This window comes from Calonectris borealis, chromosome 27 (assembly GCF_964195595.1).
Source record: "Calonectris borealis chromosome 27, bCalBor7.hap1.2, whole genome shotgun sequence".
Lineage (NCBI taxonomy): Eukaryota > Metazoa > Chordata > Aves > Procellariiformes > Procellariidae > Calonectris > Calonectris borealis.
The window spans coordinates 5,119,346-5,137,569 of NC_134338.1; the positions used below are offsets into that span (position 1 = coordinate 5,119,346).

Genomic DNA, 18,224 nt, shown 5'->3' on the forward strand with positions numbered 1-18,224 from the left:
CAAGTTCTGAAAGAACTTGAATATGACAATATCAACTGCAAAGTGAAGGGAAAGATGAGGCAAGCAGATGGCAGTCATTATTGTCGTAGATCTTGTCTCAAGATGGTGCTACTGTGTGCTGGAAGAGAACAAGTAGGGGGGAAAAAACAGGGTAAGAGGAGGAAAAGCTGATGGTCATCGAGATGGAAACCATCTTGGGGATTTTTATCAAGGAGGGATGTAATGGGTAAACAAGCCAGAGAAATGCAGTTAAATGCACTGAGCTAGGTGGCAACAACTTTAGAGAAATGAAAACGCAAGAAGTTAAAGTAAGGCTAGAGAACATAAGTTCTAGTTATTGGACTGGGATTTGGTAAATCTCCCAGATTAAGGATCTATTACTAAATGAGGGATAAAGAAGCATTTGGAAAAGTTTTGAGTTGATTCTGGGCCCTTTTTTAAGTCAGCTGCAGAGAAGATGTCAAAGAAGACAGACCAGGATGGAAGGAAGCAACCAATGCAGAGATGGCAGCTAAGGCTTGTGTAGCTCTCTTGTCACCTTGGATATTTCATGTAAGTCTATTTTCAAGGAGCAGGTAGTGTCTGTTCTCTGCAACTTGTATTTTTGTAGGATGTATTTTTCTAAAAGATACCAGTGTCAGGTGTGGTTCAGTTACATTTTATTGGTGGCTGTTAGATCACATCAAGCTCAAATAATATACGTAATAGCCTTTTAATTGTGGAACAAAAGCTGCATTCCTGAGGACACTTACCTGTATTACTCATTGGAACAGTTTTGGGTCTTTACAGGCTGCAAATATTTGGCAGGCTTGTGAATGCCAGGATAGCAAGGCACAGCAGCACTTGGAAATGGGTTCAGGGGAGAGGAATGGAAATTAATTTTTTTTCTCAAGGTTAATACTTAATAAAATACAATTAACAACAACAAAAAATCACACCAAAAAACCTGAAGTGTGACTCTCTTTTAATAAACATCTTGGGTTTTTTTTTTCCCCTTCCACTGGCTGGAATATGGGACTCATTGCTGAAACTAACTGGACTTACACCATCGTTTCTCTGAGGACATTAAAGAACGTCTCTTTGAGGTCAGTTTCTAAGCTGGTAGCTAGAAAGACATGGAGCATTTGTAAAGTTGCCATTTACAAAACCCATTTGAGGAAGTAATGGACGTCCTTACCAAATCTCTCTTCTGTACTTACTTATTATATAAGCTTCTCTATTTGACTAAAGGCTGTACTAGTAGATCATCAGAGAGCACCTTAAAACTGTGAGAGTAAACACTTCGAGTTATAATGTTTTGAATTTCCCAAATACCACAGACTAGTCTTCTAGCTACAATGCCTGATGGATACGAAAGCTAAACTCCTTTTGTAGCCTCAATACAATTTTTTCCTTTAGTAAAATTGTAGTCACACCTGCTTTCTCTTACTTTATAAAACAATTGGACAAGAGAGAATCTCTCAAAGAGGCTTAGCTCTTAGGACGTGCATAGATACCACTTAGTGTCACATGGCAACTGCAATGCAAGTAAGTAATGCTTGATTACAGAGATTCTAGTTCACAGTGACTTGGTTATACCTGTCGTGTCTTCTGTTAAAGGACAAATGCAGCCTTGTGACATTTGACTTGATCTTTACTTGTAGATGTAAATCTAGCAGGCATCTAAAACTGCTAGCATTAAACTTTTGTTCTGCCCTGCTGCGCTAAAGAAAGAGCTTCTGCTTTCATATCAGATGACAATGCATATAGATTTAATAGTCAAAAAGTAATGTGTTGATTCCGTGACAGATAAGGCTGGTGTTAAGATTCTTACCTATTCCATATATATTTAAATATTTAGTTCCTACCAGGGGGAAAAGCAAGTGGAAGAATAGAATGTCCTAACATGCATGCCATCCTGGATTTGCTCAGAGTTTAAGCTCAGACTCTGGTAATGAATCAGTTCCAAACTGAAAAAGCAAGTAGTACATTGATATGGAAATAAGCACCCCTTGCCTACAGCTTTGCTGTTTCTATTGGAGTCAAGCTGAAACCAGCTTAAATAATCGAAGCAAAATGATATAAGGACAGAGCTTAAGCGTGACTGGAATGTCTTCCAAATTTAGCCAAATAAGAAGGAGGGAGATGAAGTTTTCAGGAAATTACATCTGTCCCCTTTGCCTTCAGTTCACACCCATTCCCAAAACAACATAGCTGCTCATGGCATGCATGATGTTCTCTCTTGGTTTATTCTCTCAGGCCAAAATTTATTTTTAATTGTACTCATGTGATTTGATGCAAGGAGAAAGCTTGGGGATGTGGGGGGAAAGGAGTGTTAACTTCCGATAACCTGTAATAAGGAAAGGTGAGTAATTTGAGAATGTGCCCTTCCCACACACTGCAGTTTGTCTTCCTCTTGTACTGAAAGTCATAAGCATCTGGACAAACAGGAAGCCCTGTCAGCATCCTTAAAGGACCCAGAAGGAAGCTGTGAGGGCATGGCCACAAGACTGGGTAGTTCATTTTTCTTTCTCAGGGTTTCATGTTGTCGTGAATCCAGTCAAGATAACGATTCACATTTGTATAAACGCCAGGTATGTCTTTGCGGCCGCAGCCTATTCCCCAGCTGATGATTCCAATTAGATACATACGATCATCCTTCATACAGACCAGAGGCCCTCCAGAGTCACCCTACAGAGAAGTAGCAGGTTAGTTACAATCTCCTTTTTTGTTTGTTTGTTTTTGTGTTGTTTTTCCCCCCAGTGGCTTTAGTGGTGCACTAGTGTCTATGGAAATACCCTATGTAGTATGCTTATGAATCAAGAGCTCTTAGTAACAGCACTTTCAACATAAGCCACTTTTGTGTTTCAGACTCCCTCAATGCTCCTCTCATGGGGAGAGACCCAAAAAAATCTAACACTAAAGCATCTAACTTTGTATGGTGCTCATTTATGACATGTAGGTGAGATGTTGATACGAACAAAAAGAGGAGTGCTCTTATTCAAGCTGTAAAGATCCAGGGTGTTTTATACTGCTGTGTGTAACAGTAAAGCAAAATTATTAAAGAGCTGTTCAAACAAAAGGATGTGGATTGAATGTGTGCCCTCCTTTTTCCTCATGTTACAGCTGCTTGTTCTCCACCATCTTTTGGCCTTTATGCTGCTTTTCTCCACTTATCAGTAGAGTGGCACCCCCTTCCTTTTACAGAACCTCCCGCTGTGTGTTTTGCATACTTGCATAAGAGAAAATACTAGGAAATGCTGCTGAGGTGGAGTTTCCTGCTCAGTTTTGTGGTATTTCCTACATTTGGGATTTTCAGTCTGTATTGTTCTGGTTTGCTTGGTTAAGTGTGGCCTGCTTTCCCAGCTAAGAGGGGCAGGGGAAGAAATAAGAAAGTGGAGCCAGCTGTTCTGTTCTATTCAACAAAAGTCTACTAGAACTTCCATGTAGCCAAATGCAGAACTTCTTTAAACTATTTTCTGAAGCTTTTTGTTTGGTTAGCTCAGACTATCAAGGACAGACCTAAAAAGAAAAGAGGAACAGAATTGGGTTTACCTTGCAGGCGTCATCAAGGTGCCTTGTGTCTCCTGCACATAACATATTGTCTGTAACTGTCCGGTTGTCTAGATGCTGTGTTGTGCACCGACTGGCTGGAAACAGTCTGACATGGCCTTCCTTCAGGTGCTCTGAATAGAATGGAGAAACTGGAAGAAAAATTACAATATAAATACATACATATGTCTGTGTATATATGTGTATGTGTATATATATTTTTTTAAAAAATTGCAGTTCAGTTTCTGTATTTTAGGGGAGAGTAAATAGAAGTAGCTGGGGGTGAGGGGGTGGCTAAACTAATATTTCCTTGCCAAAGGGTCTTTTTTAATTCTTGGGGGTTCTGCTTTGCTAGTGAGAACAGCTTAAATCTAGTTGAGAGAGAATATTGCTTCTTTAGCAAGCTTAAATGCTAAAGAGGATTTTGTAGGCTCCAAATTAAAGACTGATGGGTTTCTTGAATGGGTAAGTCGTCTTTCCGCAATTACATCAATCAAAATGAAGTCACAGGAAGTGCCTATGAAAATCACTAACTGTATGAAACAGGATCCTGAGGATCCTGACTTTTTAGTATTAGACTTGTGCTAACAAAAATCAGATGCCTTGTCATGCACAATACTGAGTAACTGGACTAGTACACTTGTGTTGGAATGGAGGGATTTGTTTGTTTGTTTTGGGTGCTGGTTTTATTCTCCTGCATAGCTGCAATTGCACAAAGCTGAAAGTTGGCAGGATTGTTGTTTTTCAGTCTAGTTTTGAATTACAGTTGCAGCATCCTTTCCCTCTCAAAGAGTTTATCCTGTACTCTCTGTAAGCAATGCTGAGGACTAGCTTTAAAAGGACTTTAAAAACACTTTATGCCACACTTAAATCTTCAAGTCTGTTCCAAAAAGCCTATGGGTTCAAATCATCATTAGGTCTTATTATGTATGATGCTTCACGGCCTCTGTCTCAAAGAGTTTACAAGTTAGAGAATAAAAATAAATTAACAGAAAGTGCCAGTAAAATAAGAGCTGGGGTTTTTTGTTTGTTTTAAATATAGGTCAGCCTGTGTATACTTTCAGACAGGTTTTATTCCTGTTTGTCGTAGTTCACTTTAAAAACCATTTCGCCAGCCTTTTAATATATATCTGGGATTGTTATTTCTTCAGCTTTTTTTTTTTTGCTAATCATTGCACAGCCAATCTATCTTTTAGAATAATGCAACTACTTGCAAGTGCATAGTATATTAAATCTTGACAGAAATGGATTTCTGTCAGAATGACAATATCTAAATGTACTCAGTATAGCAGAAATGTGGCAGCCCTGATTGCAAATTTTCTGTCTTTCCTACCTTATCCATTGTGTCATTTTTTGAGTTTCTACTGTTGGAGAGTATCAAGGAAGACTCTAGTAGCCCATGCAGCTGACAGAACTCAGATGAATAAAATAACTTACAGCAAAGCTTGTTTTTGTGTATCTCCCATTTACGCATACATTTTGTAGTGCTGATATAAGCCCATATAATAATTCAGGGGGTTGCACATTAAGCAATGCTAAAGAGTTGAATTCTTTGAGGGCAGGGGACCCAAACTTTGGACACGGTATCTTCTATGTACATGTAGACATGTATCTTCTACTTACATTCTTCATTTCTGCCATAACCAGAGATCTCGCATTCAGTCCAGTCAGGCAGCTGCAGTTCTGCTGTTGGGAGGCAGGCAGCACGGACAGTGTCTGTTTCAATAGCGCAGTCTTCTGCATCCGAGTTCAACTGCAACAGAGCTGAAGAGGGAAAAAAATCCCCACTTCATTAACCACAAACTTGAGCCAACTTTCCAGTCACGAGGTCAGAAAAGTTCTTACCAATATCATTGTTGAAATTTTCTGAGTCAAATCTCTGATGCACAGTGTAGTTCTTCACTTGAAACTTTTGTTCATTTTCCTCAGGAGTTGCTCGGGAAGTCCTACCCAGCACGATCTTCAGCTGATTTGTACTAAAGCTGAAGAACAAGAGTATCTTACTTTCTTCCCTGCACTTTGAAGATGTGCTGTTGGAGCTTCTGCTTTTCTTGTTTTAGCAGTATTACTACTTCATTACCCAGGCAGTTTGACCTCATGTGTCCTATTTGCCTTTGGTTTTGCGCTAATTGCTTACAGCCATCATGCCAAAGCTCCTCTGCCAGCCCCTTGCTGTTCTCAAGTTTCAGATGGCTCTGCATCTGTATTGACAACTTTGTTCTTCAGCTATTCGATATTCTGCTGTGGTACCTTAATGCCATGCTGCTAGTTTGCCCAATAAATGCCTGTCTGTAATGCTCAGCACAACTAACTCTACAATCTTTAGTGTAAAATGACTTACTGGGATAAAGAGCTTTTTTCAAGACTTTTACCCTTCTAGTAAGGCTATACTGGATGCTTCCATTTTCCAGATATTTTTCCCCCAGACAGTACTGAATCCTCAACTTACCCTTCCTCAAAACAGTGAGCAGCTGACAAAACCCAGCAGGAACTGATCAGAATTCCTCCACAGAGGAAGTGCTCTCCAGGTGCTCGGCGATACTTCACAAAGATGGCAGCTTGCCATGGGTGAGCTGCAATGTCTGCGTAGGAGCCACCTTTAATCCTATACTGGTGTACTCTGCGCTGCCGTAAGCCACAGGTGGCTGTGGATGACAAACCCAGAAACAGGTTTTTTGTTCAGGCACTCTTGCTTTGAGTTTGGGTTAAGAGCCTGTTAGTTGTCAGTGCATGTTGAGGCAGCCTGGCATGAACTGTTTAGTATCTGACTCATTCCTGTTTCCTAGGAAACTTGTATTCTGATTTGAAAAATACAGTAAGGAAACCCTGCCTTTTCTGTCCTCCATTTCTGCAATCTTCCTTTCTGGCAGAGAAAAAGGCACTTCTGTGAGAGTGGAACCACAGAATCTCTTTCTACTCCAAAAAGCTTTGGGGTTTTTTTTTCTCCAGCTCTTATTGTACTGTAAGAGGCTTGAGTTTAATACAAATGGCATGCAGAACAGTAATGCCTCAAAGAAGGAGAAGAATCAGGAGTGCTAGGATCCTTACAGCAAGTAGGCACGTTGCAGTACTCCCATGTGAGCTGATTTCCTTTCAGTACATGGCACCAGGGCTTGCTGTCATTGTCAGGATTCCTGCAGCACAGGAAAGAAACAAGCTATTTGTATTATCAGATCTGCAGGGAGTTTGGGGAGACCTAAAGGTGGCAGACTGTGACCTGAGTGTACTCTTTTTGATTTTTTTAGAGATACAGAGGGCCCTAGGGGCACACGGAATTTGCATTTATGGAGTCTGATGTTAAAGAAGCATAGATAGGTCAGGTGGAATAAAATGACTATTATCAGTAAGCTTCGTTCCCAGCAGTAATGTATTTCCTGTGCTTTAATAACCCACATAAAAGACTAGAGCCCTGCCTCAAGAGTACCACAAGAAAGTTTGGTGGGATTTTTTTAATTCTATAACTGACTACATACCGGCAGAAATTGTGACTACCGAGGCCCAGCTGGTAAGCATCTCTTCTCCAAGCAGTATATAACTTGTGGACAAGGATTCGAGAATTCCACCTCAAACAGGTAGCTCCAGACCTGGTAACACTGTGGCTGCCTCGGTAATCTGTGCCTCTTCCAGATTTGCAGTTGATGTTCCCAACTTCAATAAGAAAGCTGCACGTTAACCGATGGATGTGAACCCGTCAACTGTTCCTAACTGTGATTTCTGTCAAAGCATCTATATATTAGCTATACTTATCTCAGTCACTCAGTGTCATAAATATTAAAAGCTGAAACATGATTTAACGTGATTAAAGAGTCTCAACTTTTCAGGCTACAGAAATAGCACAAGTCCACAGAGAACCCTATGTGTGCAGTGAATCATGGAAGCTCTGAAGTCCATTCCCTGTCCCCGTGCACGTACCTTTTGAACAGGAGGGCACACTGCAGTGTTCCCAGATGTACTTTCCGCCTTTATAGATATAGCACCAAGGTCTGGAATCCTGATCTGGGTTTCTGAAAGAGTTATGATATTATGCATTATTATAAAGCTATTGTTATTAGTCCCATGTCTGCCATCTAGTTCGGTAACTTAATCCTGCTCTGCAGTGAAGATGTGGACTGAACCACCATTAGTTGTTTGGATTCCTATTTTAATTATAAAATTGTGGCATACATGGAGGTGAGGATGAGATAGTCAGTAGCTAGCAGGAGTGGACAGCTTGTTTGTGCAGTTTAGTTCATGTGCAGGAAGCACTATATTTTAGAGTTTTGAGCAGGATCTGGAGCTGCAGGAAACTGGCTTACAAAGGGAGTTCTAGGCACTGAGAAGGGACAAGGGAAAGACTATGGGGTAAGAGATGTATGTATTTTGTAGTCTGTCATAAGCGTCCAGTCTAGATAGATCTGAAGTTCAGATATGTCTACAGAAGTTGCAATTGCTGCTTGTGGGCTGTGCCATATTTGCACCTGTGCGGAGTGTTCTCTGCTTGGTATTAGACTGATGCAAACAGCCGTTCCTTTGCTCCAAGCTCTTACAATGGGCTGATTCCTGTGGCTCCTGTGTGCCATCAGCTCCTCACCTGCAATAGTTGTGATTGCCCAATCCCAGCTCAGCAGCATCCTCTCTTCGGCTGCTGTACGTCCTGTCCATCAAGCCATTGCTATTCCAATTTAAACATTCAGTTCCGCTCTCTGTCATGCTCCATGTACCCCTGTATGTTACTCCAGCATCTTTGTAGCATTTAACTTCAGTATCTGAACAAAAGAAAACAAAATGTTACTATAAGGACAGCATCCCAAACTCTGCTTCCCCAGTCTGTGTTCTGTTCAAACTTGGCTCCCAGATGTCTTCTCTAGTAAGTTGGTGAAAATGCCTTGCCAGGCAGACTGTAAGTATACATGGAGGTCTTCAGCTCCAAAATTTAGAGTTTTATTAAAAGACACTGAGAACAGCCCAGGTGTCCTTCTTAAAAGTTCTTTGTAGTATTAGCTTTAGAATAAAAAGAGGCAACCTAACAGAAAGCCTAGTATAGAGCAGCAGCTTCTGGGTACCTCATCCTTCTGGACTGCATAGTTAAAACCACTAGCACTGTCCACAGTAATTGACATGGTATACTTGCCTATTTCACACTGCTTCCCAGAGAAACCTTGGTGGCACTGGCAGATGAAGAGCTGTGGGGAATAATATGCCTGTGAACACTGGCCCCCGTTGTAGCATTTAGTTCTAGCGCAGGCTGCGGAATAAGCAAAAGCCAGGAAATACTGTTAGATTTCACAGAAGTAAGAAGCTCGCAATGTATACCCATTTCTCCTCTCCCGTCAGTCTCCTTTAGCCTGTTCTATTTTTCTCTGCCTACCTGTTATTGTCATGTGCTTACAGTCTTTTTGTGTAGTGCTCACATTCTGCCTTTGCACCAGTCTTTCCACATACACTATTAGGAGCCTTTCTCAGACCCTTAGTCCCCACTCCTGCTTAGTCCTGCCTGAGTCGGTATATATTAGTATTTTCATTTCTATCCTATTCTATTTTAAGCCAGGTTTTTTGTGTGATAACTCCTTCCCTGACAGTGGAGTTGTTCTATAGGATGATTAGATGGACAATCTCTCACCCCCACCCCACACTTCCTTTCTCTTTTTCTTCTTCATACTCACCTCTGACAGGCACAGTGTGGCAGCGACTCCGACCACTGTCGCACCTACAGTATTCTATCCTGCTCCCTGAGAGCCTCAGCCAGGTCGCCCTGTGCTGGTAAATTTCTCCAGATGAATTGTCTGTGCAAATGGCTGTAATTGGAGAAAGGAAATCCTCTTTTAGAGAGATTCAGGGAAAAGACCTGGCTGAGCAAAAGAACTCCCTTCTCTTTCCAGGAGAAAAGTATCCGTGACGGGAGCATCTGTTTAACGGGCTGCCCTTTTTCCTTCTCAGACCACAATTGTCCCATCTTTTTCACTGCTGTGTTGCTGGATGTACTGTTCTGTTCCACTATTGACCAGCCTCTTTTTCTTTGAAGAAGAGCAGAGGGAGGGGAAAACTTTGTACTTTGAGTTGTGGATGTTATTAATGGTCTGATATTTTGCCTTCTGAATCTCTCATCCAGACAACCATGACAAACAGCTTTCAGGCTCCATTCCCTCAGCATCATCTGCTTTCCCCTCTGTGTTCACAAAGCTCCAGGTAACACAGTTGTAGTTTGCCTGGCTTACCTCTAGCTCTGCTTCCCCGTTTGAAACGCATGCGTAAGCCCTGCAAGCAAAGAAGGTTAATTCTGTGAGTAACTGCTCTCTTAAGAAAACTGAGAGAACAAGTGCCTCCGAAGAGCCAGTCCTCTTCTTGAGGCCTTGTAAATTAGGGGAGCTCGGAGCAACTGTCTCCCCTCCTTGTCAGACAGTACAGTGAAAAGTGCCTTTAATTCCTCAGCATGGGTACCGAGAATTGTAAATCATTGAGTTGCCACAGATCACCAGGCAATTGCTCGTCATCTGAGTGACGTGAACTTGCGATGTGCTGTACTCACATCATGCATGAAGTGATTATGTGCTCTTGGGGCATTGCAAGTGCTAACTAAAGCTTGTCAGCTTTCTGCTATTTGAAGGAGGTTCAAGCAAATAATTTCCAAAGAAGTAAATGTGAACAAGCAGTTATTTTTGCTCATTGACATGCAATTTCCCCATAAGCCTTCGTAGCTTGATTACCTTTGAGAGATATGTCTCCTGCAGCCAATTAAATAAAATATTTTGGATAAAGTTTTAAGGAAGAAACCAATTTAGAAAGCTTCTTTGATCAGGCCACAAGAGAAAGAATAACATAAAAAGAAAGAGGAAGGCTGGGATAGCAATTTTTTGAGAAAGAGACTAAAGATTTTAAAATTGTGTAGGGTTTACTCCAGCTGTGCAATGTGAGGCTTAAAGTGAGGGGACATGGGAACCATCGATGTCCAGTTGTAAGTGAGAATAATGATGAAGGTGATGACAATAGAAAGAAAATTAAAGGGTGATCACAATGGAATTCTTACTAACAGTGAAAGGTGACAGTGAAGAGATACACCAAGAAGATTTGGAGAAGACTTGCTTACTGAAATGAAAACCAGCCAGGATAACACGTTACTGGAAATCCCAGCGTAGAGGTAGACGACTTGTAAGGTTTTCCTTCCTCTGATTTCTAGTGATATAACCAGATTCTCCTTCTGTCTGATGCAGACAGGTGGAGTCGATGGTAAGGAAGTGCTGCTAAAAACGCAGGAGGATGGCAAGAGCATTATTTGATGCATTAGCCTCTTACCTGGCATTGAGCAGTTATGATTGCTCCCACCAGCAGGAGGAGACACAGGAGTTTGCCTTCCATTCTGAGTGTTTTCCACATCACCTCCAAATCTCAAGTTATCTATAGAGACAAAAGAAAAAATAAGATGTTGAACAAAGGCATTTTACAGTGTGAATGGAGTTAACGTTGTAAGTTTAAATAAAGGTTTTAAATTATGAAAATTCTTTTTACATTAAAACACACTTTCTACTCCGCAGTTCTCAGCCATCTGGTGTAGCTGTCCTGGTGTCCCTGAACAGGGGAAACTGTCAGGCTGGACCCAGATGTGCTTTTACTTGACAAACTTAGAAACCCGACAAGCTAAAGCACACCCTTTTAGGTCTGGAGGAAACTCGGAGAGTGTTTCCTGGGGACTAACATTGGTAGAAGTAAATTTCAAGTTTTTTTTCCCAAGGTTGCTGGAAGCCAACAGTACCATGTGCATTATTAGAGAGATGGACTTGTCTAATGAAGGAGTGTAATGCTGGTTGGAAAGTGTTAATGGAGATTCAGGTCGCTGAGGCCTACCTAAGAGATCTCTTGCAGGGGCACAAAAATCAGCTGAAGGATCAGTCTGTGATAATAGTGGTTTGAGAGGATTTGCATTTTCAGCAGTGCCTCTTTGGGTGAGAGTGAGGGCTTCTCTCTTGTGTAGAGGATGCGTCAGCAAGGAGACTTTGGTTGATGGTAGGTGGGGACAGCACTGCTATGTCTGTTATTTTCAATATTTCTACAGCTTCTCCCCAGCTGAGCTTTTAGAGCTTTTAGTTTCTACTGTTGTCATATGCTTTTGCTAAAAAGGGGGAGTATGGCAATTGGCTGGCAGGCTAGCTTTTGGTCTGGTGTTCTCATTTATTCGTTGCAGCGTTTCTTTCCTTGTGTCACTTCTATGCAGTCACAACTACGTCTTATTCCCTCTAATCCCTTTGGCAGCTTTACGCTTCAGACAAAGCCCTCTTCCATCCCACATGAAGAGTTGCTTCTTCCTCCAGACTGATTTGCATAGTCTGTCTCCTACAGCAGTAGTCTTGGGAGAGAACCTCCAATGACCTCCTATGGGAGATTGCCAATTGGTATGGTGTGGCTGGGGTTAAGGATGAATCTGGATTTCTGCCTCCATTCATCTCATTTGCTTTGAAAATCTACTTCTCTCTTCACTCATCAGAAGTTAATTTCCTACCTGGTGAAATTGCTGCTCTGACCTGGCCACACATAGCCATAGGAGAGACATTGGGGTACCATGAATCAGCTGTATTTCTTCCTACTATAGCAAAATTTATTTCTGTCTGGCCTTGAGCAGGCAAGTTTCTTGCCAGAAGCATGAATTCAGATTTCTGTAGCCAGTGACTGCAGCGAGATATGCTACCATCTTGTGCCCTGGTTTCCCCTCCCCCAGTTTGTTTTCTGATAAAGAAGGAAAAATTATTTCTCTCACCGAAGTCAGGCGCCTTGTGTAAGCGCTGACGGGTTTAGGGCAGCCACTGGGTGGAAAGAAAATTCTGAGCAGCAGGGGGCACGCTCATAGCACGGCGTGGTCTCAAGTGTATACAAAATTTTACTGCTGAAACTAAGCAACACAGGTTTTGTCCCTTGCTGTACTAAACGCCATTTCTAATCTCATCCTCATAGCAGAAAAATGCACTGGATGTGACAGACAAAGGCAGTGAAGGGCTTTCCGAGGTGGTCTGTTGCCTATGGAGGCAATGTGCTTTGCTGTGGGCTTCTGGCTCCTCTATTAATCCCTGTAGGAAAAATCCCCGACATGTATTTTGCCTATTCTTTTATCTTGGCGACCTTGTAATAACTGTAAAAGATCAGGCAAATGTATGTATGTAAAAGAACTCCAGTAAAGCCTGACGTTAGCAGCATGAGTTTGGTAGCTAGTGAAGTTCTATTTTATATTTATAAATGCTGCTGAACTTGAGGACTTTAAATGAGGATTTATTGGTACACCAACAGGACTCTCTTTTGAGGGGGAAGGAGGTGGTTGTTCATGGCAAAACTTAAATTAGTAAGATGGATATAAATGATTATACAGTGTCAGAAGTTTAGAAACTTCTGCCTATGGGACTTTTTGGAAACATGGCATTAAATAGCAAGGGCCAATACGTCTATTAAAAACTGGGAAGGTATTATCGATTTTCACAGTTGAGTAATAGCTTTTAAGGACTGGAGTTGTCATTATTACATAATCTGAACTCTTACAATACAACAAATAACTTTATCACAGCTTCCCTGACTTGAACTCATAATTTTCTTCCTAAAAGTAATAGTTAGTCCTGCATGCAGTAACAGTAGCTCTTTTTTACAATTGAGTGAGACATAACTAATCACCAGTGTGAACAGATTTAGCTTGATCCTCTGTACTAACCAAGACTGCTATAGCAGTCAGTCTAGATGGCCGAGATGATGAATCACGAGAGCGTAATGTAGATGGGAACTCCCCTGCTTTGAATGAGTCCAGCACCAGAGGTCCATTTTCCCTCTTCCTTTGAAAATATAATGCCTCCTAACAAACCAAGAGCTGGAAGTGAGGTAGAGTAGCAGGCAAGAAGATATAATTTCATTCCCAATCTCTAGGATTGCTCTGCAGTTCCAAATCTTTAAAATAATATTCAGGCACTGTCTCCCATACTATCAGCTTTTTATTATCTCCATTATATGATCCCTGAGCAAGTAGAAAGCTAACCCAATTATCTGAGAAAACTACTACTTCCAGAAATTAGGAGCTCAGACTCTGTTTATATAAAGCCAGAGAAGGCAGCTGGATAATGGCTGGTGAAATTGTAGTATGACAGATGAATGAGTCATAAATTGGGATTCAAGGCTAAAAAAGGGGGAGAGTTTGTTTGTGGGTTTGCTTTTTTTTAAAGATTTGTTCAAAGAAAAAGCAAAAGGCACAAATTTTCCAGTCTCTGAAGCAGAACTGGGAGTACAGCAGGATAGTTTAGGCTGTGGTTTCTCATCTAGACAGCACAAAGAGGAGACTTAATTTGCAAGTCAGACTGAAAAGATTCACAGGAACAGCTTCCAAGAACCTTAGTGACTCCCAAGTCTTGTCTTTAGGTCACATCTTGATGATGAGATCCTTGTAATTCAAAACATCTCTCGGGGATTTGTATTAGTATGCAGATTTTGTAGTATACTTTTTATATACTTTCAAGCCCTTTCTCACGTCTGAGGAAGCATTTTGCATTGTATAGCAAGCCTTTTTAAAAGTTGTAAGAGTGATTTCCAAATAGGCATTGACTTCAATTGAATCTGAACTAGATCAGCAGTGTTCCCAAAGTGGATGTGGATGATCTGAACTGCTACCCAGAGTCGTTTAGTTGCTGCTGTAACTCTGTGTTATATTATCCTTACTCCCTGCAGCTGTAGCTCATTATTGGAGTGATGCAGGTTTGTGTTCTGAATCCCACAGCAGCAAAGTTTTAACTTTCTAATTGTTAGTACCACTGGTCATCTTTTTTGCTCTCTGTGGAGAAGCTTGAAGTTTTTACTGACAGCTTTAAGAAATGAGATTGTGCTAGCTAAGACCTTGTTAAGGAAAGGTTCATTCAGTGAAACTACCTATCTGAGTTGAGCTGCTTTCTTAGAATTTCTCTCTGGGAAGCACCGTAAAGAACTGTTGAGACCTCATTTCTGAGGTACCTGCTAAGATGCCCCAAAAACAAGGCAACACTGGTGAAATCGGATTTTTTTTTTTTTTTTGTGGGAGGACAGAGTGGCAAACCTGGCCTAACTAATATCTTGGAGGAAGTCCTAGCTGCCTGAAACCAGCAGGAAATTATACTAGTTTTCAGGGGGGAGGGGGAAACATCTTTTAAATTAAAAAAAAAAAAAGCATTTCAGTCTTGGAGACTGACATGAAAGGAGGAGTCCCTATTTAAAAAGCATCTGCATGGTTTAATCAAGTTTATGTCTATAATCAAGTTTATCCCATCTAGTCCGCTATACAAGCGGATTCTAGTCTTACACAGCACATGCTTATACTGCAGAATGTGACTGATAGTCTCCCTAAAGTTGTCTTGCATCAGATGCCACATCCTTGCTTCCACTTACTTCTGCTGCTCCTGTTCAGGCTAGCTTATCTTATAATGCTGCAGCCCTTCTCCCCTCCTTTCCCCCTCTCCATGGGGAGACGCCTGTCCATCCAGCAGCCTGGCTGCTGTCTCACTAGCCATGGAAAACTGGTAACAGATGTTGCCAGATGTTTATTTTCAGTTTTGGGAAAGGTACAACTTAGGCCAGTGAATTGGAATGTTCTGAATGATAAGCCCTATCAAACTGAAACCATATGGCTGTTTGAAAAATACCATGCTTACAAGACTCCAAGCAGAAACTTGCAAGCAATGTGCTTTCTGGTAGGGCTCTCTTAAACAGTTTGTGCCTTCTGCTCTCACCCTTTGCTTCCTCTCTCATCAAAAATACTCTAGCAATAAGCCAGAGGCCTAGATGTGGTGTTCTGACATTTTGATTCTACACTTCCAGGTACATTAGGACATAAAGATACACAATACCCTAAATTTATCTCTCTTTGCTGAAGCATCAGCAGCAGGAACACTTTGAATCCCACATATTAATTTATTATTAATAACAGCCCTTCTAAGCAGTAAGAGTGTGAGTATTATACCAATGTGGAATAAGACCTAAAAAAGGGATGTATCTTATCAAGCTCGAACAAAAAGTCATTAATAGAAATTAAAAGTAGCTCTCCCCCCTTGTATGCCTCCCAAAAACCTAGTATGTCCATTCCAGAATACTTTGATTTTGAATCTGTAGTACTAATAGCTCTCTTGCTGATGAACAGCTATCTTGATCTAGTTCAAGCAGAAGACTGCAGATCCTTGCTGCCTTTTCCTGCCTCCTGGAGAAAGTGCTTCTGTATCCCTTTTCTAAACTGAGCGGGTGAGTATCAGACTTCTACTATTTCTCTCTAAAATATAACAATGGACAGACCTCCGCTTTGGGGGAAAAGAATTAAAAAAACAAAACAAAAAAATAAGATTCTGTAGTCTTCGAAGGCATCGGAGGAAATGGGTATTTCAAACTCTGGGTTCGTTTTGGGAATCATTCTCGATATTTCCTGTGGTTTTGGCCGCATTTGAAAAGAAGCGTGTTTAGACTGAAGAAGACCCGCCCTCCTCCTCTTTGTCCCTCCATTATCCTGGTTGGGAGCCTGAGGTGAAAGGCATAGTCTGATCTCCTCTCAGGAAGACGATAAATTATCCGTTCACAGCTAGCTCACTGGGTCTCTCCTTACCATCAAGATATTTGTCCGTAACTCTTACTTTGTTTTAAGTTCACTTGCTAATGTTCTTTGTGCCGGAGACTCCTCCCTGCTAACTGGTCAGCGCCTGAGGCTGTCAGCCCTTTCCCTGGAATAGCTGAAGCTTTCTTGAAACAACTGAAAGCTAGTAGCTTTACCCAGCATTATGAATCTCTTCAAAAGCTGAAAGGCAATAGCTCAGTTAGTTAACTACCATGGTGCTTCAGTGGGATTTATTAAATAATAATATTTAATAGTATTTAATGACAATGCCATTGATGTTGAGAACGGGAAATGCACTTTTTGAAACAGGTGCAGAGTAGTACCTACCTTTTTGCTTTTTCTCTTCTGTATTCTGCTGATGATTTCCTTTCCAGGCCAGTCTGGTTTTGTGTTTTCTGCGTCTCTGCTCTGATCTCTCTGAACAGCTCCTGTCCTACTTAAAACTGCACTCGAGGGGGTGGAGACTCCAGCGGGCAGCAGGGCGTGCTTTCCCCCACTCCCACCCCTCCGAGGATCTGGGGGGGATCTGGGACAGGGTGGCTTGTGTCCGGGGCATCAGGGAGTGAGTCTGTGCGGGACAGGAGGAAAGCTTGCCTGCTGAAGTGAGTGAGGCATGCTGGATTTTACAGCCACTTAATTCTATTCTTTCTCTCTTCAGTCAGAGAGCGGATTCAGTCTTCAAAACAATTTTTCCCGGGTGAACACCTTAAGCTTCAGTGACAGTGAGAATTGTGTGTACCCCCTATGACGAACTGTCCTATCATGCTTCTGGGAATGTGAGGGGGCACTGTCACGAGTGAATTTACAGGAGTATTTTTTTGAACATGACCAGAGGTCTGCAATCTGTAGACTTAGCCCTAGTACTGAGAAACTCCTGTTTCAAGCAAGAGCAGTGTGCTGTGCTCTGCATGGCATCCATTGGGAATCTTTGTCCTGCATGTGGAGCAAAGCATGCCATGAACAGTGCCACTGGGAGAAGAAATGGTCAGAGGAGCTCTCAAGTTACGTGGGGACAACGAGCAAAACTTCTAAGGATCCTTAGACAGAAATAAGGAATAACACGTTGAGGACCAAAGAGTTAAATGTTTGCTGATACTGTCCATCCTAGAAAATGAAGACCTACTCACCAGGGTGCGGTCACGAGGTACTAGGTTACCAAAGTGTGGCAGACAAATCTGAATGATCAGTTTTAGAGCTGACCTTAGGGCTGGGTTATGAAAACTGTTGGTGATGCAATTGTTACAGTAATGGATGTGTCCTAACTTTTAGGAACTGATTCACTAGAAATCAGGTTCCTGATACAATTTAGTATAAGTACAGACATAAGAAATGGTGTGTGGCGGACCTCCATCTTCAGGAAGTAGCTGCATAGAGTCCTCAGTTGGGAAGCACGGCAACGGTTATTTTGCATATTGGCAAAGATGAAACACTGGTTACTCTGAATGTTTAGCTCTTCTCTGTATGGAAATCTATGTCAAGATTATCACACTTATTTCTCTGAGAGTCACAGTGCTGGTGGTAACATTACTGCCATAAATCTGATTTAAGGGCAGCTGCGTTTGACTGTTTCCAGAAGGGACTCCCAGTTGTTGAGAAAAAGATGATTGGACACTGCTGAGTGAGCAGGGGCTAATTTATATTATTTTTAAAAATAACAGCTCTTTGCTACTGGACTTCTAGATTAAAGATGCTGACAAAGTAATGGTCATGGGGGAAGATTTCAGAAGTTGTTATTTCCTGGCTTTTCACACCTTAAGGACAACTATAGCTGTCTAGAGAGTGTGGTGTGGGTGCCATTTCTAGTGCTTAACATATTTTAGGAAAGCCAGCAATAATAGTGTCTCCTCTCTGAAGCACCATCTACCGGCTTACCTCTAAGCTGATCCTGTCTTAGGATGGATTTTCGGCAGGGCTGTTTAATGTCAGTGATGAAGTGTGTCATCGTGACATCCTACAGCAGGCCCACATCCCCCTAAGGGGACACCTCTGTGCCTGGTGGCCTTTGCAGGTTCAGCGCATGCGACTGGCCGTGCTGCAGGTTTAGCTGTGCACCTCCCTCCCTGTGCCGTCGGGTGTCTTTGCAGTGGCATTAAAGTGCTTAGCGTCAGCCAACCCAGGAGGATGCGATATC

General features: G+C 41.8%; 1 protein-coding gene across 3 annotated transcripts; it reads right to left on the reverse strand.

Moving 5' to 3' along the window:
- Nucleotides 1-642: 642 nt before the first annotated feature.
- On the reverse strand, nucleotides 643-16,556 carry PLAT (plasminogen activator, tissue type). Of its 3 annotated transcripts, none has more exons than XM_075174928.1 (14): nucleotides 16,421-16,556; nucleotides 10,801-10,902; nucleotides 9,726-9,765; nucleotides 9,174-9,305; nucleotides 8,642-8,755; nucleotides 8,102-8,276; nucleotides 7,444-7,535; nucleotides 7,005-7,179; nucleotides 6,580-6,665; nucleotides 5,981-6,176; nucleotides 5,377-5,513; nucleotides 5,155-5,295; nucleotides 3,535-3,683; nucleotides 643-842 (listed from the first exon to the last, which is right to left on the reverse strand). In XM_075174928.1, exons 2-14 carry the CDS (start codon nucleotides 10,879-10,881, stop codon nucleotides 762-764), a joined length of 1,599 nt encoding a protein of 532 aa, XP_075031029.1. In that variant the 5' UTR covers nucleotides 10,882-10,902; nucleotides 16,421-16,556; the 3' UTR covers nucleotides 643-761. The 3 variants fall into 3 exon arrangements, with proteins under 3 accessions (XP_075031029.1, XP_075031028.1, XP_075031030.1); XM_075174927.1 differs by having other exon boundaries at nucleotides 643-2,670; nucleotides 16,421-16,554; XM_075174929.1 differs by lacking the exon at nucleotides 9,726-9,765 and having other exon boundaries at nucleotides 643-2,670; nucleotides 16,421-16,552.
- Nucleotides 16,557-18,224: the final 1,668 nt, after the last annotated feature.